Consider the following 26072-nt stretch of genomic DNA (forward strand, 5'->3'; position numbering starts at 1 on the left):
GTTTCCATGGCTACCCCCAATCAGATTTGGCTTCCTGCAAAATTGGATTTCAAAGAAGGACAAGGCTTCAGAGGAATTTGTCCATTTAACAGAATGTCATTAGGAGTAAGGCTGACTGCTGAACCAGGGTCCTTAGATGATTAAGGAGGGGCTGCGCTCATGTGTGGAGGCAGGTTTCTGTCTGCAAGAGGAAACTTGATGCAACATGACAGTGGCATATTGGAATCTGCCAGTCACTGCACTCTACCCAGCTCTGCACCTCCCTCTACCCTATCCCTCTAAAATCCACAGTGGATGTAGAATATCTTTGCCTTGAGTTTCTGCTGCTTCCCTTGGTATAAGTAAGCTATGACAGGCAGTGAGGCCTGATAGGACATGCAATTACCAGGGTTTATTGCTTTTTATCAAACAACCCTTTAACTTGTAGCCTAGATCAGCCTTTGACAAATATCCTTAAAGAAGAGGGGGAGGTTGTCAAATTTCCTTCCACTGCTCAGAGGAAAGCAAGGCAAAGTGCTGGGGTTATGTATAGGAGGGACCGTGTTTCCCTTGTTGTTTTTTAGAACGGTTTTAGATTTAAGAAAAATTGCAACGGTAGTACAGAGAGTTCCCATATAGTCTCCCTTGCCTTTTAACACATGTCAAAAGTACTCAAAAATGATTCCAGAGCAGCTACAATTTTGTAGAAGGAGCACTGAGTGTGGTAAAAGTAAAAATGCCCCAGCAGGGAACTGGTATTGCTCTGGAGCCTAGAAGAGGCAGCCTGCCCACTGTTAACTTTCCCAGGGCAAGAAGCCCTTGCAACAGGAGCCAGATTCCCTGAGATTCCTGCCAGCCCCTGCCCCCCACATTTCTACCTCAATTTACTGCAACTTGTGGTTGCATCATGTAACCCTGAAACCAAGGCACCATTCCTCTTCAGACGGCAGGACTCAGATGTATAGATGGCTCAAAGCCGCTGGACCACTTAAAGGATCAAGCCCCCAACCCTGAAACGTATCTCTGGAGGGAAACTATGCCAGGAGTCAGGCACTGCTACCAGGAGCCCTTCTGGAGAGTTTCTCCTTCCTGCTCCCATCCCCATATCCATGGTTCTGTCATTATTTCCCCTGATGCTGCTGTAAAAACCACTTCACCCGTCTTCTCCATTTTCTTTCTCTTACCACTCCCAATGCTTCCCACATATTCTGTAGGTAGAATCTGAGAAGAGAAACTCCATTTTTCACAAAGAGGAAATTGGTAGAGGTGAAGTGAGATGTGTATAAGATCACATACTATACAGGGGCTCAGGTTAGCTCACTCCTCAGCTCAAAATTTGTCGACACCTCTCCAATGTCCACTCAATTGAGTTCAGAATCCTCACTCTGACTTTCAAGTCCCTTTACGATAGAACCTCAATTTTTCTAGACAACCATAATTTCCCTACACCATCCAGTAAAAGAGGGTCATTAGCTCTTCCTCAAGCAGGAGAAGGCTTTTCCATCTTTGTTTACTCTGGTCCTTCCACCTGGAAAGCCCTCCTGCCCCTTCAAAGTCTGGTGTGTTCAGAGTCATCTCAAATGCCACACACACCACTAAACACACATACACTGGCACTTCCCTCCTTTTCTTATATTCATCTCCCTCCTTTTAGCAGGCAATTTATACTTTTTTCATGGTACTTGGCCTATTGTACTTAAAAAAAAAACACTCTTTAAGATAATTGTAGATTCACAGAAGTTATGATAAATAATACAGAGCTATCCTCTTTACCCAGGTAACATCGTGCAATATCACAGGACCATATCACAGCCAGGACACTGGCACCCAACACCTACTACTTTGAATGAGAGGGAAGCACACTTCTGTGATCTTGTCCTTCACTTTCCTCCCTTCGTCAGCTCTTAGAGGGAAAGGGCTGGGTCCCCCTCTCCCTCAGCTTTCTCCCTGGGTTACCCCTTCTTTTCCTTGCATCCTTTCAGACTTAGGGAGGAAGGGACACTTTGGCTCCCTGTGTCCATTGCAGCCGGACTGCTCTGATTCTCCCCAAAGTTGGTGGCTTGAGATTATGTATCGGGACTTATGGTCATTCCCTTGAAACGTCCTGGTTTGCCTGACAAGCGGTTCTGCCCTGGTTTTCTGGGCGTGGACGAGCGAACTGGGTTGGAAAGGACTGTGGTCCGACTTGGCGGGGACTGACCCCGTCCTCGGATTCTGCCTCCTCGAGCCTCATTTCGGCGCCACGATGGCTTTTCAACCTACCCCCGAGGCCCGCTGTCCGGGACTTAGGATGGGGAGCCTCCCGGGGACGGGGTGCCTGGGGGTGGCGTCGCGTCTTTGTTTTAACCGGGGGCTGGGGGGGTGCGCGGGCGGCCGCCTCCTCCCTCGTGCACCGCCGTGAGGGCCGCGGGCCCGGCGCACAGGTGTCGCCCCCGCCCCGGCGTCCCGCCCGCGGCGCGCCGCTTCCTGAACGCGCCCCGCCCTGCGGCTCAGCCCCGCGGCGCCGGCGACAGAGGGTCAGGTACCGCTGCTGCCCGTCCGCCCGCCCGGCCCTCTCCCGCCGCCCGCCACCCGCCACCCGCCACATGCAGGCCGCCGCCGCCCTCCCAGAGGAGATCCTTTGGCTCCTGGAAGGTAACGCCCCGCCGGGAGTCTCACGTGCCGAGCCCGGCAGCAGGCGAGACGACAGCGGCTCCCAAGGCCGGCCTTCCCCGTCAGCTCCCTCACCCACCGCCTTCTTGAACCTCGAGGCTGCCGGAGTCCTGACTCTGCAGAGCCAGCTGTTCATCCCCCGCTCAGGGTCCCTTTCACTCGCCTCAGTAACACATTTTCTTTTCCCTCATGGCGTCTCCACCTCCCACTTAGCCACCAGGCTTCTGAGCAAGTTCAGGCCGCGTTCATGGTCCCCGGGCCGCCGTGCTGGCCTTCAAGCTGTCCCTTTCTCCTCGGGACGCCCTGCGTCTATAGGTTTCGCTCTCGTCCCTCTCCCGCCCTGACTCCGTCTGTTCCGCTCACACGGTACCTTGACCTTCCAGCTTAGAGCGCCCCAGGCTCCCAAGGGGCTGTGAGGGCTCCCGGTCTCCTGTCAGCCAAGGCCTGGGCACCCAGACCCTAGGTCCCCTTCACCTGCCTGCAGCTCTGGGGGTCCCTCATGCACCTGGGGCAGGCGGATCCTGGTATTACATCTCTTCCCTTTCTAGAAGTGCCCCATTGCGGTGTGTTCAGTCACTAACGCTCAACACATCCCGCTGTAACACTCCAGAGTTACAAGATCATCTGCTTGCCTCACACTTTTTCTGGTGAAAGTAACTTGCTGTTCCCGTAACTGACCTTCCTGGAAGGACGGGGACCTGGAATCTGTGCTTGCATAAGGGTCCCAGGAGGAAACTCTTCCCGAATTAAGCCTTTTGGCATCTATGTGACAAATGACTTGCTTTGGGCAGGTCATACTTTTGGCAAGCAGTTTTTTTTTTTCAGTTTCTCTCAATTTAATTGGTTTTATATCTCCATTATCTTCTAATCTTGGTATAAATGCCTCCTAATTAAATATTTGGCAAGTCTTTTCGGTCTGTTTGTGGCACGGTTTCCATTCTGGGTTGCTTCTCTGTAAAAGCTGTCAACTAGGTATTTCTTCTGAGGTGAAGTTTCCAAATTTATTTTACTTATGACCCGAGTGAATCTAAATTTTCAGAATAGAAAAGTATTTGCAGGGTAAAAGCATCATCTGGGTGTCTAAGAAGAAGCAACCCGGCCTTTCCCTCTACTGTTGGTTCAATAATTCCAAGTGTAAAGAGAGGCTCTACATGTCTGGTTTCCAGGAGGGAAGGAACTGTGGCAAAAAGTTTCATTCTGCCCTTGCAGTTAAAGGTATAATCTGATTCTTTTTATTGGTATCTGTCATTTGTTGAGAGGGAACCTATTTTACAACCTAGTTAAACTAGACTTCCATTTTGTGTGCAGCCTTGGTAGAAGATTCCTTTTAATTTTCAGAAGCTTGCAATGACATCCACTCCTTCAACATTTTTGATGTGCAGTTCTTTATTGTTCAAAACTGACACTTTGGTAAACAGCTCATTTCTGCACCAGCCACCTTTCTTTAGCTTAGATTATTTTCTTGTTAGCTGACTGTTTTTAATTGAAGTCTTCAGATCTCCTCCTAAAGCAGAACCTTTGTTTGCTGACAAGTAGAGCAGGGTATGAATGGAGATTAATTGCATGTCACATACTTCTGTATCAAACTTGCTGTGTCTTAACAATCTCTGTTGGTGCTTGGGTCTTTAGAATATACGGAGGAGTCTGAGATTAAATTTTAAGGAGCTTTGTTGGTTAATATATTTCTTTAAGGCTTTTTTTTTGTTTTAAGTTTGCAGTTAGAGTCTGAATCTGAAGTAGAGAGAAAAATGTGAAAGTGGGATTCAACCAATAATTCTATTGAAAAGTGTTTGAAGAATATGCTTTTGAAAGGTTCATGTAATCATAGCAACATATTGGTCGTAGGTTTTGTTTTTTATGGAACACACTCTCTGGTGTAGACCAGCAGAATTATTCATTGTACTACAAATAATTTGTAGATATTATAAACCCATAATGGCTATCGATTTATCGTCTGTTGCTGTTTGTCTCCCCGCCCCCCCCACACACTTTTTAAGGTTAACTGTTGACAGAAAATATGTAGGTCCTGATCTCTATGTCGTCACTCAGTGGAGGGAGTCACAGGGTAAGAGTGCTGCCACTTTAGTGCTGCCACAGGCCGAGCGGGTGGAGTTTCCACAATGAATTACTACTTTCATAAACCAAGGCATAAGCATTTACACAGTGATTTAACACTGGCCATCACAGCTCTAACTTAAGCATTTATTTATTTATAACGACATGAGCATAAATGACAGGGGCATTTTTTGACATAATGTGTGTGCTTTGAAAAATAAAATATGCAAAGCATTGTGAAAGGTTTATGCCAAATTTTGCATAATGAAGAAGGGAACAGAAATTCTGAAGGTCTAAAATTAATTTTGTTAAATTTTAAACATTTGAAAATGTTTCATTTGACCAGCTCCACTTCTAGGAATCTGTGTTACTGAAATTAAAGGACATGAAGTATGTGTACCAGGATCCATAGTAAATGTCCATGAGTTAGGAAAGGTCAGGTGATGGTATGAATGATTATTCATTTTATGGAATATTTTGCAGCCATTAAAAATGTTGTGGTGGATCTGTATATATTGGCTTGGAAAGTGTCCATAACATATTTTTAAGACTAAAAAGCAAGGTACACCGTAGTATATATAATATACCATTTATGTTTGAAAACAGCAACAAAACCCCATATATTATGTATGTTTGTGTAAGCCTAGGAGGGAGTAAGAAAGAATATACGCCAAGTTCCTAACATTGGTTTTCTAGGGAGGGGAGTGAGAGAGTGGGGGAGAGATTATTAATTTTATTGCATACATCTTCATGTTGTTTGAACCATGACAGTGACCATGTATTACTTTTGTAATAGGAAGAAACAACCAGGAAGGTTATTTAAAAGGAAAAGGAACAAAAAACGACAAGAAGCTTAGAGAGGTCAGAGTTCGAAAGGGCCATTAACCAGGGTTGTGATTATGCTTTTCTCTTGGTAGCTCTAACGGTGTGTGGAAGGTGGGGATTTTTTTTTTTTTTTTAATGCTGTCTTGGATTTTGGGCAAATATTAAAGCAGTGAGAGGTTTCTAGGGTAACTCAGGAAACATCTTCCTCAGATAGACTCTGTCAAGCTCTCATATAGAAATAGTAACTAGTCCATATCAGCAAATAAGTACCTTATAGATAAGTAAAGTGAAGGGCATTTCCTGCCTTATTGAAAGAGGAGGAAATATTCAGGTCTGTTTTCAAATAATCAGTCTTCACATGTAGAAGTTATCTTTTCATTTTTGTTTGGTGATAACCACGCTGAAAACAAAAACAATGGAGTGCTTGCAGTTTGCATAATCTTTGTTTCACAGATACAAACATAATCAGTTTCTTCCTTGTCTTTCTAGCCCCACTTTTGCAGTCAGAAGCACAAGAGGCAAGTATGAAGGAAGGAGAATAAATATTTCTTTAGTTCACAGTTTGTCTTGTGTGATGGAATGGGGCTTACTGACTTTAATAGCTAATAGGTCGCAACTATCTACAAGGTACCTAAATCCTGCTCAAATATGGATTAGAGACAAAATAACGTCCACAACTCTGCTGCATTTAGTAGCAATTGCTGCGTTAACGCTGATTCCAATACGCCTATGGTTACTTATTTTCAAACTTCCTTGGAAAGAAGAAGTCATTAATCATTTCCTTCCAGATTGTTCTCCAGATTTGTATTGGTCGATGTAGCCAACCATAAAATCCTTTTCAACATAGTAAAACTCCAACTCTAACTTTTTAGTATAAACATTTGTGATCAATTTTTTTCTCAGACGCAGTAGGAACTTTTCACACTTCCTCAATCAACCAGTCTGTGTTCAAAGGCACCTCCTCTGAACACTATAACTCAGAGTTGTTATAGCGAATATCATTTATCATACTTTATGGGACTATTGAGTTGTTTAAGGATTTTTTCTGCCATAATTGCCCCTGCACTGCTTTGTGAATATCTATGTCTGTTTTATGTTTTAATTTTTGTCATTTTTTTTTTCCTACTTTTAGACCAGGCCTATCACTTTGCACTGCTCTCAGTGTATCTGTATCCCCAATGCTATTGGAACATCAGATAATTAAGTTCATTGGAATTAAGATATGTGTGAAAGAAAGTATGAAGGGCTCTCTTGATGAACACAGTACCCAACCCGTTAGGCCTGCACTTTGTAACATGTACTGTGGCTGCTAAGAGTCACTTTTACTTAATTTTTGATACTGGGTTGTCTTCTAGATAGGTGATGTTACTGTTCGGTTGAATTCTGAAAGGTATATGACCATACTTCTATTTCTTTTTGTTAAATTTCTTGGTTATAAGAGCAATAATGCTCATTGTAGAAAATTTAGAAAACACAAGGATATACAGCCACCCATAGTCAACGATTGTTAAATTTCCATTTATTTCTTTCAGTTATTATTATTTGTACATACTTTAAAAGTTGTGACATATTGTGTGTATAGTTTTGTATACTGATTTTTCCACTGATAGTTTTTCATTTGCTATGGTCTCCTGAGCATTTTCTTAGATCACTAAGTTCTTTTTTTTCTTTTGAGTGATTCTGAAGTTATACATCCTGGTTTTATTCCACTGATAGTTTTACCTTTATGGGAAAACAAACATTTCCCTCTGATTAGCAGCATTAGGAATGAAACAATATCTTCTAGCTCTTTCCTCCTATGTGAAATGTGAAATTGCTGATATAATCTTGGATTTTAGACTCAGAGAATTATTAATGTTTTATTGTGTATATTAGATTACAATAATTATTTTTTGACATTTGCATAATATTTAAAACCATAGCTATGATAATATTTTTCCTTCCTGTTTAACTTGTTCATTGCTTACTTTTTGTATCATGGCTTTTTCATTCTTGAACTCTTTATCTCTTAGATATTTAGACTTTGCTAGAACGGTAGCCACTGGCTGCATGTGGCTATTTAAATTTAAATTAAAATTAAATAAAACCAAAATAATCAGTTACGCAATTGCACTAGCTACATTTCAGCTGCTCAGTAGCCACAGTGCCTGCTGTATTGGACAGTGCATAAAACCCTACTAGATGACAATTGAGAATATAATGCTGAGTGAATTTCTCAGGAAGGGTACTTTGATAGTCCCCCTACTGAGCCCCTCCAAGTTTGAGTATATGTCTATCTAGTTTCATATAAACTTAGCTGTGGGCATGAGGTTCTAGGGTCACACTCTTTCCCTTTCTTCCCCTTTCTCTCAACTTAACCTCTCAAAGTTTTACCCTTATCTTCTGGTCTTTAATTTTGTGGAGGAGAAGTCTGATGCCAGCTTGATATATTTCTTTTATAACCCATTCCTCCCACTGCCTGCCTGGATGTTTATAGGATATTTTTCTTTGCTTTCAAAAATGTCACTAGATAATTTCAAGGTTTTGGACTTCTTAATAATTTTGCCTGGTATGTAGTGAACCCTTTTGATCTAAAGACTCAGGTCTTTAACTTGAGAAAGTTTTTTCTATTGTCATTGCTTCTACTCCATCTCTTTTATTCTGTCATACTAGGATTTATATTATAGATATATTAGGCCCCTGATCTAGTCTCTGTGTTTCATCTCTTTTATTGTCTCATCCGTCAGTGACTTCATTACAGTTTTAAATTCAGCATTTATTTATTTAAAAAAAATTTCCATGTGTTCTTTCCTCATCACTCATTGTTTCATTTTCATTACATCTGTAAATCTGGCTTATAGGCATAATGACTTTTTGAATGTTGTTGAAAATATGATTAGAAATTTTCTAAACATTTCTGTTCTTTAATAATAAATCTACTTCAGAGAGAGACATTTTCTCTAGTTCTTCAAGATATAGTTTTCTTTTTGAACTTTGTTTTCTCATAGGTCCTGTATATTTTTTTTGTGATAAGTTTGCCTAGGTTCAAATCCTGACTCTGCCACTTTCTTATTAGTATTTAACTTTGGGTCTTAACTGTAAAATGGGGATAATAATAGTACCTATCTCATAGAATTTATATGAGGAATAAAGGACTAAATATTGAAAAGAACTTAGAATAATATCTAGAATGTATTACACACCATTTGTTTGGTAAATAAAATTAAAAATTTATTTTTCTTTGAGGAAGTCCTATTGATCTCTCTTCTTGCAGTTGCCTCTCCACAGGAAAACTCCTAGGCATGGCCTTTTTTTTTTCTTTATAAATTTATTTATTTTATTTATTTATTTTTGGCTGCACTTGGGCTCAGTAGTTGGGCTCTAGAGTGCAGGCTTCAGTAGTTGTGGTGCACGGGCTTAGTTGCTCCGAGGCATGTGGGATCTTCCTGGACCAGGGATCGAACCCATGTCCCCTGTATTGGCAGGCAGATTCTTAACCACTGCACCACCGGGGAAGTCCCTAGGCATGGCCTTTTGCTTGGGTTGGTGGTTCATCCTTGCTACTCCAAATTAGGGGAGGTTTGTAGGGGTTCTTTCAGGATCTTCTTCATTTCCTTCCTTCCTTAGATCAGAGTCCAGTGATTATTACTATGAGAAACTTTTTGGAGAAAGGAAAGAGGAAGTTAGCTTCCCTGCTAACTTAAGAAAGACATGTGTTTCTTACCTTATTATGAATGCTTTGTATGTGTGTCTGTTTGTGTAAAAATAGTATTTTTGTACTACTTGTCAGTTGAAAAAAAAATGAAAGGTTTAATCTTCCCCTTCTCCCTTTCTGTTTTTATAAACAGAACTATTTTTTTAATTGGTAGAAATATTTTAGTTTCATTGTGGGTATAGCCTAGATGTTAACTGGGCTGCCCAGGCCTTTTGAACTCTAGGCAAGACCTACTCCCCATTGTGGAAGCCCAAACATCTCCTCAAGATCTGGGTAATTCTCAAGGGGCATGCATTCTCAAGGTTACTTTTGCTTCCAGGGTCCCCTCCTTCCATGTGTGCTTTCTGTAGGCCTAAACTAACGGTTCCCAAATGGGGTGATTTCGTCCCATGGGGGCATTTGGCGACACTTGGAGACATTTTTTTTTGTCACAGCTGGGGAGGGTGCTGTTGGCACCTAATGGGTAGAGGCCAGGGATGCTGCTCAGCTTCCTACAATGCATAGGATAACCTCCACAACAAAGAAGTATCCAGCCCCAAATGTCATTAGTGCCAAGGTTGAGAAACCATGGCCTTGGCATATATCCTTGCCTTCAATTTCCACAAAGACCTACCCACATGAAGTCCCTGTGAGTGTAGAAGACATCACTGGAGAGTCAGAGGGTGCAGGGAGAGGGAGGAAGGGTTTCCGCTGCAGTAATGCAAATGATTTCAAATTGAATATTAGGCATTCCTATTCCTAAACCCCCTTTTCCCACTCCAGTCATCAGACAGCGCCCTCTGGCCTTTCACCTGATGTAGTTCTCAGCCTTATGCTTTCTCACTGGCACTTTCTCCCTTTATCCTATCTGGAGCAAAACAAAAAAAAATTGTTTTTTCCCTTGCTGCATGGAAAGGCAGTTTAGCTATCTGTTTAATGGTTTAGGTTCCCACCAACACCCACACATGGAGAAACAAATTACTTTGCCAAGCCATGGCGATTCTCTTCCTAAGAGGAATACTAGTGCCAGCTATTAAGATAATAACATTTTTACCTCATTATATAAGCATAATATTTAAACAATTTTTAATCATTTTAAATACAGGAAAAGTAAGATAAGCTTCAAGTTTTACCATCATCTGAGAATCTTAACATATTGACATAACTATCATAGATCTAATTTTTTCACGTTATAAACCATTACACTGTACAGAAATCCTACAATTTCTGCTACGTTTATTCATATTTATTTCCCCTGTGTTTCCAAGTTCATTGCTTGCTTTTCCAGTTTGTCAGTGCTGCATTATAGGTTAGGTGATTATAACAGATGGCTTTTCAGGTTTGGAGTCTTTGAGTTCCACTGTTTAATTTTACTATCCAGCTTTTACATGGAACATAGGACAGATGTGGGCTTAGAAACAGAGTGGTCTTAGCATCCAGAGAGCAAGCTTTCCTGAAGGCTTATGGCTTTGATAAAATTATTTATGAATTACTTAAATTCTCATCTAGGGTCTCCTCCTAACATTGTTGATATTCTAATATTAGTATGTTAGAGGGAAGTAAAATTTTTATTCACATGATAGGAGCTTTACTAAAATGTATCCAGTGGCACATATTTATACATACTTAAACCAGTATAGTAGTTGAGTTGGAATTAATTAAGGTACTGTATATTATAAATCAAGTATGAGAAGTATCCTGGATACTTAGAAAGCTACAGAAAATCTCTCTTAACTGCATTGTAATAAACGTCTTTAAAATCACTCTCTCTTTAAAGTAAATTTTCCTTTTTGATAACTCTTTGTGTAAGCCTCTTCATCCATCGATTCCTCCCTCTCTTTCTTTCTTCCTTCCTTTCCAGTACTTTATTAAGGTATGATTTACGTACATAAAATGCACTAATGTTAAGTGTTACAACTGGATGACTTTCATGTATATATGACTGTGTGACTGTGTGACTACAACCCACATCAGGACATAAACATTTCCATCTCCCTAGAAAGTTTCCTTTCCAGTTCTGGAACTTCATAGATCAGTATGATCTCTTTTGTGTCTGTCCTCAGCATAATGTTTTTGAGAGTTATCCATGTTGTTCTGTGTATCAGATTTATCTTATCCTTTTGCTAAGTAGTATTCCATTGTGTGAATATTTCCACAGTTTGTTTATCCATTCTTCTTCTGATGAACATTGAGTTGTTCAGTTTTGAGTTATTATGAATATAGCTGCTATGAGTATTCTTGTATAACTTGTTTTGTAACATAAACACTCATTTCTCCTGGATAAATATCTAGGAGTGGAATTACTTGGTCGTAGGGTATGAATACATTTAATTTTATTGGAAACTCCAGTTTCCCAAAATGATTGTACCTATTTTACAGTCCCACCAACAGTGTATGAGAATTCCAAGTGCTCCATTTCCTCGCCAACACTTGATGTTGTGGTCTTTTTATTTTTAGATATTCTGGTAGATGTTATGGTCCATGTATTTTTTTAATTACAAAAATAACTTATGTATACATTTTTATTGTAGAATATTTGCACAACATACAGGTATATAGACTACTTGACCTAGTCACAGAAATCAGACAAGAAAAAGAAATAAAAGGTATCCAAGTTGGAAGGGAAGAGGTAAAATTGTCATTATATGCAGATGACATGATACTCTATAGAGAAGACCCTAAAGACTCCACACAAAAACTATTAGAACTAATAAATGAATTCAGCAAGGTAGCAGGTTACAAGATTAATATACAGAAATCTGTTGAATTTTTTTTACACTAACAATGAAATATAAGAAAGAGAAAGGAAAAAAACAATCCCATTTAAAATTGTGTCGAAAAAATACCTAGGAATAAACCTAACCAAGGAGGTGAAAGACCTATATGCAGAGAACTATAAAACAATGATAAAAGAAATTGAAAATGATTCAAAGAAATGGAAAGATAGTCCATGCTCTTTGATTGGAAGAATTAATATTGTTAAAATGGCCATACTACCCAAAGCAGCATACAGATTTAATGTGATCCCTGTCAAACTACCCATGACATTTTTCACACAACTAGAACAAATAATCTTAAATTTTTTATGGAACCACAAAAGACCCAGAATTTCCAAAGCAATCCTGAGGAAAAAGAACAAAGCTGGAGGCATAACCTGCCCAGGCTTCAGGCAATATTCAAAGCTACAGTAATCAAAACAGCATGGTAGGGCTTCCCTGGTGGCGCAGTGGTTAAGAATCTGCCTGCCTTCCCTTGGCCTTACTCCAGGGGCTTTTGCTGTAAAGTGCCTGGCATTACCGGAGGGTACATGAACAAGCACGCATCCCTCCCCAGGGAGACTGCTGTCCTGTGGGGCCCACTCGTGGAGCTGACAGCACAGGTCGGGTGGGGTTGGACACTTTCCTTTCTGTACCTGCTGACTGGCGACGCTTAAACAGGGTAGAGGCATAAGCAACCAGTAAGTGAGAGATGCCACACATGCCCGGAAGAGCCAGAATAAAATGCTAAAGTCCGGTGTAATTGGAACACGGAGCTCGCGTCAAAAGAAACACAAACCGAACAGTTTTGTTACGGAATAATTTCTAACTGATAAGTACCAGAACACGTCAGAGGTTTCTTGTTGTTTGGCAGGAATGCTAACTCGGGGTTTTATTTTGCCTCAGAAAAAAAAAAAAGAATCTACCTGCCAATGCAGGGGACACGGGTTCAAGCCCTGGTCCCGGAAGATCCCACATGCTGTGGAGCAACTAAGCCTGTGTGCCACAACTACTGAGCCTGCGCTCTAGAGCCCATGAACCACAACTACTCAGCCTGCGTGCCACAACTACTGAAGCCTGTGCATCTAGAGCCTGTGCTCTGCAATAAGAGAAGCCACTGCAATGAGAAGCCCATGCACCACAACAAAGAGTAGCCCCCGCTCACCTCAACTAGAGAAAGCCTGCACGCAGCAGCAAAGACCCAACACAGCCAAAAATAAATAAATAAAATAAATAAATTTATTTAAAAAAACCCCAGCATGGTATTGGCACAAAAACAGACATATAGATCAATGGAACAGAATAGAGAGCCGAGAAATAAACACATACTTCAGGTCAATTAATCTTTGACAAAGGAAGCAAGCATATACAATGGAGAAAAGACAGCCTCTTCAGCAAGTGGTGTTGGGAGAGCTGGACAGCCTCATGTAAATCAATAACGTACATTAGAACACTCCCTCACATCATACACAAAAATAAACTCAAAATGGCTTAAAGAGTTAAATATAAGACATGACATCATAGGACGCCTAGAAGAGAATACAGGCAAAACATTCTCTGACATAAATCGTAGCAGTCTTTTCTTAGATCAGTCTCCCAAGGCAATAGAAATAAAAGCAAAAGTAAACAAATGGGTCCTAATCAAACTTATAAGCGTTTGCACAGCAAAGGAAACCATAAACAAAACAAAACAAAAAGCCTAACAGAATGGGAAAAAATATTTGCAAACTGTGGGACCAACAAGAGCTTAATTTCCAAAATATACAAACAGCTTATACAATTCAATATGAAAAAAAAACTCAATCGAAAAATGGGCAGAACTAAATAGACATTTCTACAGAGAAGGCAACCAGATGGGCAACAGGCACATGAAAAGATGCTCAACATTGCTAATTATTAGAGAAATGCAAATCAAAACTACAACGAGGTATCACCTCACACCAGTCAGAATGGCCACCATCAAAAAGTCTACAAATAATAAACACTGGAGAGGGTGTGGAGAAAAGGGAATCCTCGTACACTGTTGGTGGGAATGTAAATTGGTGCAGCCACTATGGAAAACAATATGGAGGTTCCTTAAAAAACTAAAAATAGAACTACCACATGATCCAGCAATCGCACTCTTGGGCATATATCTGGAAAAGACGAAGACTCTAATTTGAAAAGATATATGCACCCCAGTGTTGATAGCAACACTATTTACAATAGCCAAGAGATGGAAGCAACCTAAGTGTCCATCAACAGATGAATGGATAAAGAAGATGTGATACACACACACACACACACAAACACACACACACACACACAATGGAATACTATCCATAAAAGGAATGAAATGTTGCAATTTGCAGCAATATGGATGGGCCTAGAGATTATTGTACTAAGTGAAGTAAGTCAGAGAAAGACAAATATTATATATCACTTATATGTGGAATCTAAAAAAAATAATACAAATGGACTTATTTACAAAACAGAAACAGACTCACAGACATAGGAAACAAACTTATGGTTACCAAAGGAGAAGGTGGGGTGGTGTAAATTAGGAGTGGTGTTAAAAGATATGCACCACTATATATAAAATAGATAAACAAGGATTTACTCTATAGCACAGGGAGCTATATTTAATATCTTGTAATAACCTATAATGGAAAAGAATCTGAAAAGAGTGTATATCTATCTATCTATCTATCTATCTGAATCACTTTGCTGTATACCTGAAGCTAACACAATATTGTAAATCAACTAAAGTTCAATGAAAAATAAAATAAGTATATAGACTACTTGGTTTTTTATCATAGCACCATTGGCTACCTTTCCATATGAATCTATGTATATATTCATATATATATATATTCATTTTTAAACTGTTGCACAGTATTTCAGAATTTTTAAACTATTCACCTATTGAAGGATGTTTAGATCGTTTCCAGATTTTTTTGTATTTCCACAGTGCTGTAGAGAACATATCTGCATCTTTGTGTACATATGCAAATATTTCTGTAGGATAGATTCTTAGACTCTCAAATGGAAGATTGCAGAAGTGTTAATCCTAGATTTGTAGACTGGCCAGTAGTTAAAACTTGACCCAAAGTACTACCTGTGTTTTCGTTCCTGGTTTTTGTTTTCTCTGTGCTGTGAGTATATAGGTATTGTCATTTTTTTCCCCTTCAGGAGGTAAGAGAATGAAAAATATAAACACACATTTCTTGGGTCATGGGGCAGAAACAATCAGCAGGTTGAAGCAAACCACAACCAGAACATGCTGACAGTTTCTCTATTGTGTGCTGACAACTTCCTGCAAGCCAAAACAAAGCTGGTGGGTATGATTTTAACCTTGCCAACAAGTTTTACCCCTTAACAAAAAGCAAGAAATATATACCTTAAGGATTAAAACTACTTGCCAGATCGAAAATTTAATGCAAGGTTTAAAACAAGTTCTAAGCAAACTAAAAGTCATTTCCCCCCACTATGATACTTTTATTTAATTGGTGTGAAAATGGGCAAGACAAGGTTTCTATGAAGTCTTCCATCGTTAGAATAGAAAAATGAACACTAAAGTTTCAGAGGTTTGATTTTAGGGAGATATTTAAGTCACTGCAGAAATGCTAATGGTCGGATACCTTCAGCATATTCGTAACAAGGAATCAGAAATTATTATTTTTTGTTTGTTTCTACCAGAAGCTGTCAATGAGACTTTGTAGAAGTTGGATCAGCAACCAGGCTGTTTTTTTTCTGTAAAATAGCAATATGTTACATAAAGGGATAGGTGTGACATTTAATTAAATACCCAGACAAATAGAATACTCAGGTATCTAGAATGAAATGTGGCCTTATGTGACTTCCAAGGTAGAGATTGTTTTAGTTTGGCGGGCATGATTTGCTAGGCATGGCAAAGTGGGTGGACATAGTCTGTGACTGGAAAGGACATCTTACTGTTAGCGGCTCACTCAAGGAAGTCCCGAGGATGATGCAGATCTTTACTCCCCGCCTACCGCATCAATCCAAGCAAAGGACTCCTGGGATGGGTCCCTGAGAGGGGTCCCTCCTCCCTTTGATATCCCCTTCTCTTCTCCACAATCCCAACAAACATTTTCTACACCCCTCCTTTCTCCATACAGGCTCCCATCTCCATCCTAGAGGGGTGATGTGTCATCTTTAAGGCTTTAACTCCTTCAAAGTGTTCAGAGTGAAGCATCTATAAGATAAATTAAGCATTTTGATTAGAAAAAAACACTAGGTATCACTGAAAATTTAAGAGATGAGGCTGAAGTAGTATCCTGCTCCTACAATTTTTTAAAAAATAGTTAATAGATTGTTTTCTAAAGTTTACTTAGGTATTTTCTTTTAGACCCCCTTTTTCATGGGAAAGAGAACCATGTTCCTTAGGTTGATTTCCAGGCCAGCCCATTTTTAAAAACTATTTTGTGTCCCTCTTTGTTAGATGGAACACTCCCTTTATCCCCTGTTCCCTAACTCCAAGCTCTGATGTTGGTGTTCTGACTGGAGAGTGACTCCAATGGGCAGGACTGGGAAAGGTATGAGGAGCTGGGTGGGAGCTAGGTTGGGGTTCCCAGGATTAGGGAGGAGACTTATTTAATGAGCCAGAATGAGAGCAGGAATGGGCCTCACCTAGCGGGGAGGTGAGAGCCAGTGCAGGGACCCAGAGCAAAAGGAGAACAGAATTTCCTCTCATCTCCCGCTCTTCCTCTCCTGTCTCCTTACTTCCGACCCCATCTCCCATTGAGAGTGTGGCTGCCAACAGGCTTGGACGTGCTATGATAAGAGGAGGGGGCTATGAGATGGGGTGAGGAGTGATGATGGAAGTCAGCAGAAGGTTGTTGAAGTATAATGACTGTCAAAGCAGCAGCAGTGAGAGAATGGATATTTCTGTGATTGTGCTCAGCCAGGACAACCATTCACATTTAAAAAGTATTTGCAAGTACTTGGGGACTTTTAAAAAAAAATCTAAATAGAGGGTCTGAAATACTGCCCAGCATTAAACTTAATAGAATTAATTTGGTGAGTCATTTTAGCCTATGCCAACACTTTTTGCATGTAGACAAAAATCTCAAATATTTTCTTGGGTATAATGCCAATATAGGCAGAAATTCATGGCACCCTTCTTTTCAGAAATGTGAATTCTGCTTTAGTAGTTCAAATACTTTTGCAAAATATCCCCTCTAGGAACACTTTGATTGGTTTTTGGTTGGTGGAATTGTTTTCAGCAGCATTTGGCCATTCATCCTGCCTTCAAATAGAAGATTGATTGAAGCAAACTTTTGAGTTTTAGAAACAATATATCAACAAAAAAAATTTGTAACTGTTAAAGAACACCAACTTAAATATTTTGTTCTTTCTGTGTATAAGGAGCATTACTTAGAAAACAGATGGAGGCAACCTTTATTTTTCACTAGTTTGAAAAATGTGACACATAGGATGTCATTCTTCTCCAGATAGAAGAGTAGCCTCATAAATGGACAAGGTCAGAGGTTTGGGAGAATGTCAGAGACTTTGACCAGCCTACAGAACCTAGAGATCTTGGGTGCATCCTGTCAAGTCAGAATCTTTTCATCTGGCCTTAGGCCGTGCAGTGGTTTCTCCCAGGGATGTGATGATTATATCATGCCTACAGAGTTCCACATACCCTCTGTCCCCTTGTCCTTCTTTGTTTTCTTTTTCTATCTTCTTTTCCTACTCTGGTTTGCTGGAATAGATATCCATAAGTTGCCTGGAAGCTGAGGGAATCTATGTTTTAGGGAAGCTGTGAATTATAATAGGAAGATGCATCTTTGCCAGAGCTGTTTACCGTTTAAACATGAGACTTAAAATCATTGTATATTACTTTTAGTACAAAATACTGTATGTTGCTACAAGCTTGCCTTCCAGAATAATCTTTCATCACTGTCCTCTCACCCCTAACCTTTATGTTCTGCCCTCCAAGTTAGAATTCTTTCAGTCTCTCCAACTGAACTAAGATCTGTCACCTCAGGACCTTTGCACATAATGTTCCCATGCTTATGCCATTCTTTTCCTCATTCTACCACCTCCTCCCCATCCCCAGCAGACCTACTTGACCTGCTAATCTGTGGGCTTCAGATGAAAGGTCAGGTCTCTGAGAGATCTCCCCTGACTTACTTCCCTCTAGGCTAGTTGCATCCACTCTAGGCCTGTGCCCCCCTCACTTTTCTTATTATAACTCATATCACAATTTATTCTGATTGTCGATTTAAGTATTTATTCTTTGGTAGACTGTAAACTTTTAGTTTAGATCTATCTTGTTCACTTTTTCAGTATTTAGCATGTAATAAGTGCTCAGTAAATATTTGTTAAAGAATAAAGGCATTCAGAAAAAATGTGGCATTGTTTATGGTATGTTTCTGATTTTGTCTTTTCTCTTTGGTGTGAGGACATTTACACCAGTGTGGTATTGCTCACTCACCAGTCAAAGGTAACTAGGTGTAGACCCTGTAACATCAAGTATTATGTGTAGTGAGTGCTGTGATGTCAGAGGCACCTCAGGAGTGTTCTTACTCAGTTAGTGGTGTTTTTCACTCTGGATTTTGCAGTTGCAGGAGCCTAAGGCATCCTGATGTGATAGGACATGATGTTTATATTAAAGGAGTCCTTGTTTGTACAAGGCTGATTGCTTAATGGAAAACCCACCCAGAGAGAGTGGTAAACTTGGTTAAATACAGGAGGTGAAAATCTCTTCCTTGTTCAGTGGTGAGTAATGTGTTTCTGAGCAGGGTTGCTCAGGCACCTTCAGGTCATAATCACTATAAGTAGCATCATCTTGCAAATTGAAAGGCAGATGTATTATATGTTGGTCTGTAATTTCCTTAATATCTGTATCAAGTTTTGATATCAGGGTTATGCTGGCTTCATAAAATGAGTTGGGAAGTGTATAAAATACTAGATGTATAATCCCTCCTATAGCTCTTGCTTTTGACTTATTTATGTTTTCATGATTATAAATTTGTTCATCTAGTGAGTTGTGGGAGTATTTTTAGATCAGCTTTTTTAAAAAAAATGATGAGACAGTTGGAAGAGATTGTCTTCGTGTCATTTTATTCCCCTGAGTAGATGACACTTGCAGGTGAAGGAACAAGTACTTAAACTAACAAGTGGCCCTCTAAAGTGTTTTGAAATGAAGCCTTCAAAAAAGTAATTTAAAGTGAAACTTAAAAAGTAAAGTCATAATAAAATATCAGATTATCAAATATCCCCCCAATGAGTTGGGGGATAATTATATCCTGTTGATTCCGTTTTAGCAGTTTTAGTATATACAAATATAATTACATGGGATATTTTACTTATAAGCATTTAGTAAGGAGAGTAGAAGTTCAAAATAATATATATATATATCTACATTTATCATCTATAGGCATGAAGTATTCATTTTAACCATCCATCTCTCACAGGATCTCTATTCCCCACTTTCTCTCTGCTTGGGTGGCCTCCTTTCCTATTCCCAGCTATGAACCAGCACAACCCACTACCACTGAGTGAAATGAAGAGGAGGGAGAAAAATTAAAATCTGTCTATCCAAGCTAAGAGTAGTATTACATTATGCTTGCATAGTGATTTTAATTTTACTTATTTTTTCATATTCTAAAACACATATTTTAGAACATTTAGAAAATATAGAAAAGTATGAAGAAGATGATAAAAATGGCTTGTAATTCCACTACCTAGAGATGACCATTGTTAATATTTTGGTGTTTATCACAGTACCTGACTGACCTATAGGAGGGACTCAATAAAGATTGGGTTAATGAATGAATTTAACCCAGTCCCTCCCCCCTTCTTCTGGTAAAATGTGAAGATTATATCATATACCACTTTAAAAAATTAATAGACTAGTTTTTAGAATAGCTTTAGATTTACAGAAAGATTGAGCGGGTAGTACAGAGTTCTCCTATTCCCCTTACCCCCAGTTTCCTCCATTATTAACATTTCACATTACTATGATACATTTATTACAATTAATGAACCAATATTGATATGTTACTGACTAAGTCTGTAGTTTATTCCATTTTCCTTAGATTTTACCTAACGTCCTTTCTGTTTTCCAGGATCCTATCCAGGATACCTCATTTAATTTATTTCTTTAGACTCCTCTTCTCTGCAGCTGTTTCTCAAACTTTCCTTGTTTTTGATGACCTTGAGAGTTTTGAGGAGTACTGGTCAAGTATACTGTAGAATGCCCTGTATCAGAATTTGTCTGATGTTTTTCTCGTGATTAGACTAGGGCTACAGGTTTTTGGAAAGGAGATCACAGAAGTAAAGAGCCATTCTCATCAAATGTCGAGGGTACATACTATCAACATGATTTATGACTGTTGATGTTGACTTTGATCACCTGGCTGATATAGTTATTGTCAGGTTTCTCCACTGTCAAGTTACTCTTTATTTCCCCTTTCAATACTGTACTCTTCGGAAGGAAGTCTCCATGTGCAATCTACACTTAAGTGTTGGGAGTTATGCTCCTTCTTCTTTAAGGTGGAGTATCTATATAACTTATTTGGAATTCTTCTGCACTGGAGATTTGTGTTTTCTCCCCCCATGTATTAATGTATTCAGCTATTTATATCATTGTGGACTCATGAATACTTATACTTTGAGTTATAATCCAATGTTACCTAACTTTGTTGCTCAAATTGTTCTAGCTTTGGCCATCGGGTGCTCTTTTACTTGGCTCCTGGGCTCCTTTTGACATGCCCCATGAATTTTGTGTGTGTGTGTGTGTGTGTGTGTGTGTGTGTTTTGGGCACTTCCTTACTTTCTGGCACTACAAGATGCTCCAGGGTCATCTTGTATGTGTCCTGCCCCAGCCCTAAAATCAGCCATCTCTCAAAAAAGCGTTGGTTCCTTTTACTGAAGATTGGTATTAGAAATCAATATCTGGGTAGTAGGTGTGCTCATTGTCACTGGAATGTTGTTTCTTTTAGGCCTTCTCAGCTGACAAAGCAAAGGAATATATGTGTGCAAGGTAACCCCACATATAAATATATCTATGAGCAATTTCTATACATAACCATCTGTATCTATACAAAGTTAAACATGAGTTCTTATTGATGTCTTCAATTCTTAATTCATTTTAGACTCCTTACTATTCTTTTTTTAAATTGAGCTCACATTGTTTTGTAACATTATATAAGTTTCATTTGTACAACATTATATTTCTACTTCTGTATACATTACAGTGTGCTCACCACCAAAAATTTAGTTTCTGTCTGTCATGTACAGTTGACCCCCTTTTACCCATTTCACCGCCCACCCCCCTCCGATAACCAATACTCTGTTCTCTGTATCTACGTGTTTGTTCTTTTTGGTCTGTTTTGTTCATTTATTTTATTTGTTTGTTTTTTATATTTCACATATGAGTGAAATCATACAGTGTTTGTTTCTCCCTCTGACTTATTTTGCTTAGCATAATACCCTCAAGGTCCGTCCATGTTGTCACAAATGGCAAGATTTCATCATTTTATAGCTGAATGGTAATGTATTGTATTTATATATACCACATCTTCCTTATCCATTCATGTACTGATGGCTGTTTCCATATCTTAGCTATTGTAAAAAATGCTGTGCTGAATATAGAGGTACATATATCTTTTTGAATTAGTGTGTTTGTACTCTTTGGATAAATACCCAGAAGTGGAACAGCTGGATCATATATTAGTTTAATTTGTAATTTTTTGAGGAATCTCCATACTGTTTTCCATAGTGGCTGCACCAATTTACACTCCTACCAACAGTGCATGAGGATTCCTTTTTCTCCACATCTCCTCCAGCACTTATTACTTCTTACCTTTTTGATAATAGTTATTCTAAGGGGTGTGAGGTGATATCTCATTGTGGTGTTGATTTGCATTTCCCTAATAATAATGTTGAACATCTTTTCTTGTGTCCGTTGGCCATCTGTATGTCTTCTTTGGAAAAATGTCTATTCAGCTCTTCTCCTTAATATTCTTGCTGCTTGCTCCTATCTTTTCCACTCCAACACTAAGAAACTTGGCTCCCACCATTCATCATCCATTTATTGTTTGATTAGAGTATACATGTATAGCAGTATAAGAATTGATAACCCCTACACCCATTGGAAACAACTTTATTGACTAGGGTCCAGTATTCATGTGCAGTTCCTTTTGCCTTTGGTCTTATAGACTACCCATTTCCAGTGTTGCTTAGGTCAGTACCTTTCCCCCATTTCTTCAGTGAGTTTAATTCATATATTTGTAATCAGTTAGATTATGTTGTTACAGTCTGCATTTTTTCCTGAGATTCCCCAACCTGCTAAATGAGTTTTTGAAATTTGCAGACATTAAGGCTCATTCTTTGTGTTGTAAAGCCCTATAGGTTTTGATAATTACATAAAGCCATGTGTCAACCATTATTAAAGTATCATACAGTATAGTTTCACTGCCCTAAAAGCCTCCTGTGCTTTACCTATTCATCCCTCCCTGACTCCTCTTGAACCCCTGATCTTTTTATAGTGTTGCCTTTTCCAGAATGCTATGTAGTTGGAATCATACAGTATGTAGCCTGTTCAGATTGGCTTCTTTCACATAGTGATATGCATTTAAACTTCCCCCATGTTTTTTCATGGCTTGAGAGCTCATTTCTTCTTAGCACTGACTAGTATTCCACTGTTTGTATGTACCACAATTTATTTATCCACTCAACTACTGAAGGACACTTTGGTTGCTTCCAAAATTTTAGCAAGTATAAATAAAGCTGCTATAAACATTTATGTGCAGATTTTTGTGTGGACATAAGTTTTCAACTCAGTTGGGTGAATACTCAGGAGTGTGATTGCTGGATCTTTTGATAAGACTATGTTTAGCTTTGGAAGAAACCAGACCATCTTCCAAAGTGGCTATACCATTTTACATTCCCATCAGCAATTAATGAGAGTTCTGGTTGCTCTACATCCTTGCCAGCCATCGGCATTGTCAATTTTAAAAAATTTATCCATTCTAATAGTTACATAGTGATATCGCATTGTTGTTTTAATTTGCAATTCCCTAATGACATAGATGCTGAGTGTCTTTTCATATGCTTATTTGTCATCTGTGTATCTTCTTTGGTGAGAAGGTACACAGATGACAAATGCACATCTTATATCCATTTTAAAATTGGGTTGTTTGTTTTCTTATTGTTGAGTTTTAAGAGTTCTTTGAATATTTTGGATATAAGTCCTTTATTAGATATGTGTTTTGTAAAGATTTTCTACCAGTCTGTGGCTTGTCTTTTCATTCTCTTAACACTGTCTTTTGCGGAACAGAAGTTTTCCATTTTAATGAAGCCTAAATTATTTCTTTCATTCATCATGCTTTCGGTCTTGTAACTAAAAACTCATTGCCAAACCCAAGGTCACCTACATTTTCTCCTGTGTTATCTTCTAAGATTTTATAGTTTTGCATTTTACATTTAGGTCTATGATCCACTCTGAGTTAATTTTTGTGAAAAGTTAGAGCTGTGCCTTTTTTTTTTTCATTTGGATGTTTAGTTGTCACAGCACAATTTGTTAAAAAGACTATCCTCTCTCCACTGAATTGCCTTTACATCTTTGTCAAAGATCAGTTGACTGTGTTTGTGTGAGGCTATTTCTGTGTTTTCTGTTCTGTTCCATTGATCTGTGTTGTTCTTCCAACAGTACTACTCTATCTTGATCACTGTAGCATAGTAGCAAGTCTTTAAGTTGAGTAATGTCAGTCCTTCAGCATTCCTCCTTCTTTCTCCTCCTGTCATCCTCCCTCTACTCTTCCTCCTCCTCCTCCCCCCTTCCTCTTCCTTTTCTTCTTCTTCTTCCTCTTCTCCTTCTCCTTTTCGTTCAGTATTGTGTTAATAATATGCTGTGAGAATTTTTGAATTCCTTAAATTTTCTTCATGAATATTATTTTTAATTGGTTATATAATATTTCATTATATGATCTATGATATAACCAATAACCAGGGTTTAGTGGAAAAAATTCAGAACATTTGATATCTCATTTTTGTAAATGAAAATAAAAAGGTTTTGTTAGCACAGAATAAAAACTGAAAGAGTTAGGAGTTCCCCGGTGGTCCCGTGATTAGGACTCCATGCTTCCACTGCAGGGGGCATGGGTGCGATCCCTGGTCAGGGAATTAAGATCCCGCATGCTGCCCGGCGTGGCCAAAAAAAACAAAAAACAAAAACCTGAAAGAGGATGGGATTGCAAATTTTGTTGCTTATATCAATTTCTTTATTTTCCGATGTTTCTACGGTGAGTAACAATGCCTTTTTTGTTAGAGGGAAAGGTAAATATGTTTGTGTTTGTTTTCTAAAGTGTGAGAAATATCTTTTCTTCCTTTTCCCCTCTCAATCTGATATTGGTAATTTGGGTTTTCTCTTTTTTCCTTTTATGAATCTTTATAAAACCTTTAGGGACTTATCAAATTTATTGGTCTTTTAAAAGAACCAACCAATGTTTTTTCGGCTCTCTATTTAATTGACTTCCATTCTTATCTTTATTAATTTCTTTTTCCTGCTTGGAGTTTAGTTTGTTCTTCTTTTTCTAGTTTCTCAAGATGAAAACTTAGATCATTGATTTTAATCCTTTCTTCTTTTCTACTATAAGCATTTAAAGCTGTATGTTTCCCTTAAGTGTGGATTTAACTGCGTCCTACAAATTTGGATGTGTTGTATTTTATAATCATTCAGTTTATTCAAAGAAGAGTATTTCCTCTTTGATTTACGTTACTTCGAATTGAGGCTTTTTAGATATCTCATTGTTATTGATTTCTAACTTATTTTATGGTCAGAGAACATACTCTAAGATTTTAGACTTCTGGTGGTTTTTTTGTTTGTTTGTTTTTTTGCGGTACATGGGCCTCTCACTGTTGTGGCCTCTCCTGTTGCGGAGCACAGACTCCGGACGCGCAGGCTCAGCGGCCATGGCTCACGGGCCTAGCCGCTCGGCGGCATGTGGGATCTTCCCGGACCAGGGCATGAACCCGTGTCCCCTGCATTGACAGGTGGACTCTCAACCACTGTGCCACCAGGGAAGCCCGACTTTTGGTGTTTATAAGACTTATTTTATGGACTAGAATAAGGTATATCTTGGTGAACATTTCATATGCACTTTAAAAAAGTGTATTCTGTAGTTGTTAGATGTAGCATTCTATGAATGTCAATTAGATCAAAGTTGTTGATAGTGTTGTTCAGGTCCTCTATCTCTTTGCTGATTATTTGTCTAGTTGTTCTATTAGTTTCTGAAACAGGGTAGTAAAATCCCCAACTATGACTGTAGATATGTCTTTGTCTTACTTTAGTTGCATTGGAATTTGCTTCAGGTATTTTGCAGCTATTTTATTATGTGCATACACTTTATAATTGTTCTATCTTCCTGATGACTTGGCCCTTTTATCATTATGAAATATCCCTCTTTATCTCTTGTAATACTCCATGTACTGAAGTCTACTTTGTCTTACATTAGTATACCCATTCCATCTTCCTTATGTTTACTCTTTGCATACTGTATAATTTCCATTCTTTGTTTTCAGCCTATCTGTGTCTTTATATTTAAAGTGTGTCTCTTATAGATTACTTTGAACAATTATATGCCAATAAAATGGACAACCTAGAAGAAATGGACAAATTCCTAGTAATGTACAATCTCTCAAGACTGAATCAGGAAGAAATACAAAACATGAATTGAATCAGTATTTTAAAAACTCCCAAGAAACAAAATTCCAGGACTAGATGGCTTTACAGGTGAATTCTGCCAAACATTTAGAGAAGGGTTAACACCTATCCTTCCCAACTATTCCAAAAAAATTGCAGAGGAAGGAATGCTTCTGAACACATTCTGTGAAACCAGCATCACCCTGATACCAAAACCAGACAAAGATATAACAAAAAAAGAAAATTACAGGCCAATATCACTGATGAACATAGATGCAAAAATCCTCAACAAAATATTAGCAAACCAAATCAACAGTACATTAAAAGGATCATGCACCATGATCAAGTGAGATTAATCCCAGGGATGCAAGGATGGTTCAATATCCACAAATCAATCACTGTGATACACTACATTAACAAATTGAAGAATAAAAATCATATGATCATCATATGTTGCAGAAAAAGATTTTGACAAAAT

At 38.8% G+C, this 26072-nt stretch overlaps 1 protein-coding gene and 1 non-coding gene across 2 annotated transcripts in view; both read left to right on the plus strand.

Annotated features, from left to right (window-relative positions):
• The first annotated feature begins 2542 nt into the window (after positions 1-2542).
• Positions 2543-26072, plus strand: part of SKAP1 (src kinase associated phosphoprotein 1) — a 275906-nt gene continuing 252376 nt past the window's right edge. The window contains exon 1 of the mRNA XM_030762053.2: positions 2543-2613. Within this exon, the coding sequence (XP_030617913.1) occupies positions 2565-2613 (49 nt within the window). The 5' untranslated portion in view covers positions 2543-2564. The remainder of the gene's footprint in view (positions 2614-26072) is intronic.
• Positions 12432-12559, plus strand: LOC115803080 (small nucleolar RNA SNORA49). The gene has a single exon (XR_004023704.1). It is a non-coding gene; the product is annotated as a small nucleolar RNA SNORA49 (small nucleolar RNA).

Source organism: Delphinapterus leucas, chromosome 19 (genome assembly GCF_059928025.1).
Source record: "Delphinapterus leucas isolate spDelLeu-1000000601 "Yukka" chromosome 19, BTC_Dleu_Yukka2, whole genome shotgun sequence".
NCBI classification, from domain to species: domain Eukaryota; kingdom Metazoa; phylum Chordata; class Mammalia; order Artiodactyla; family Monodontidae; genus Delphinapterus; species Delphinapterus leucas.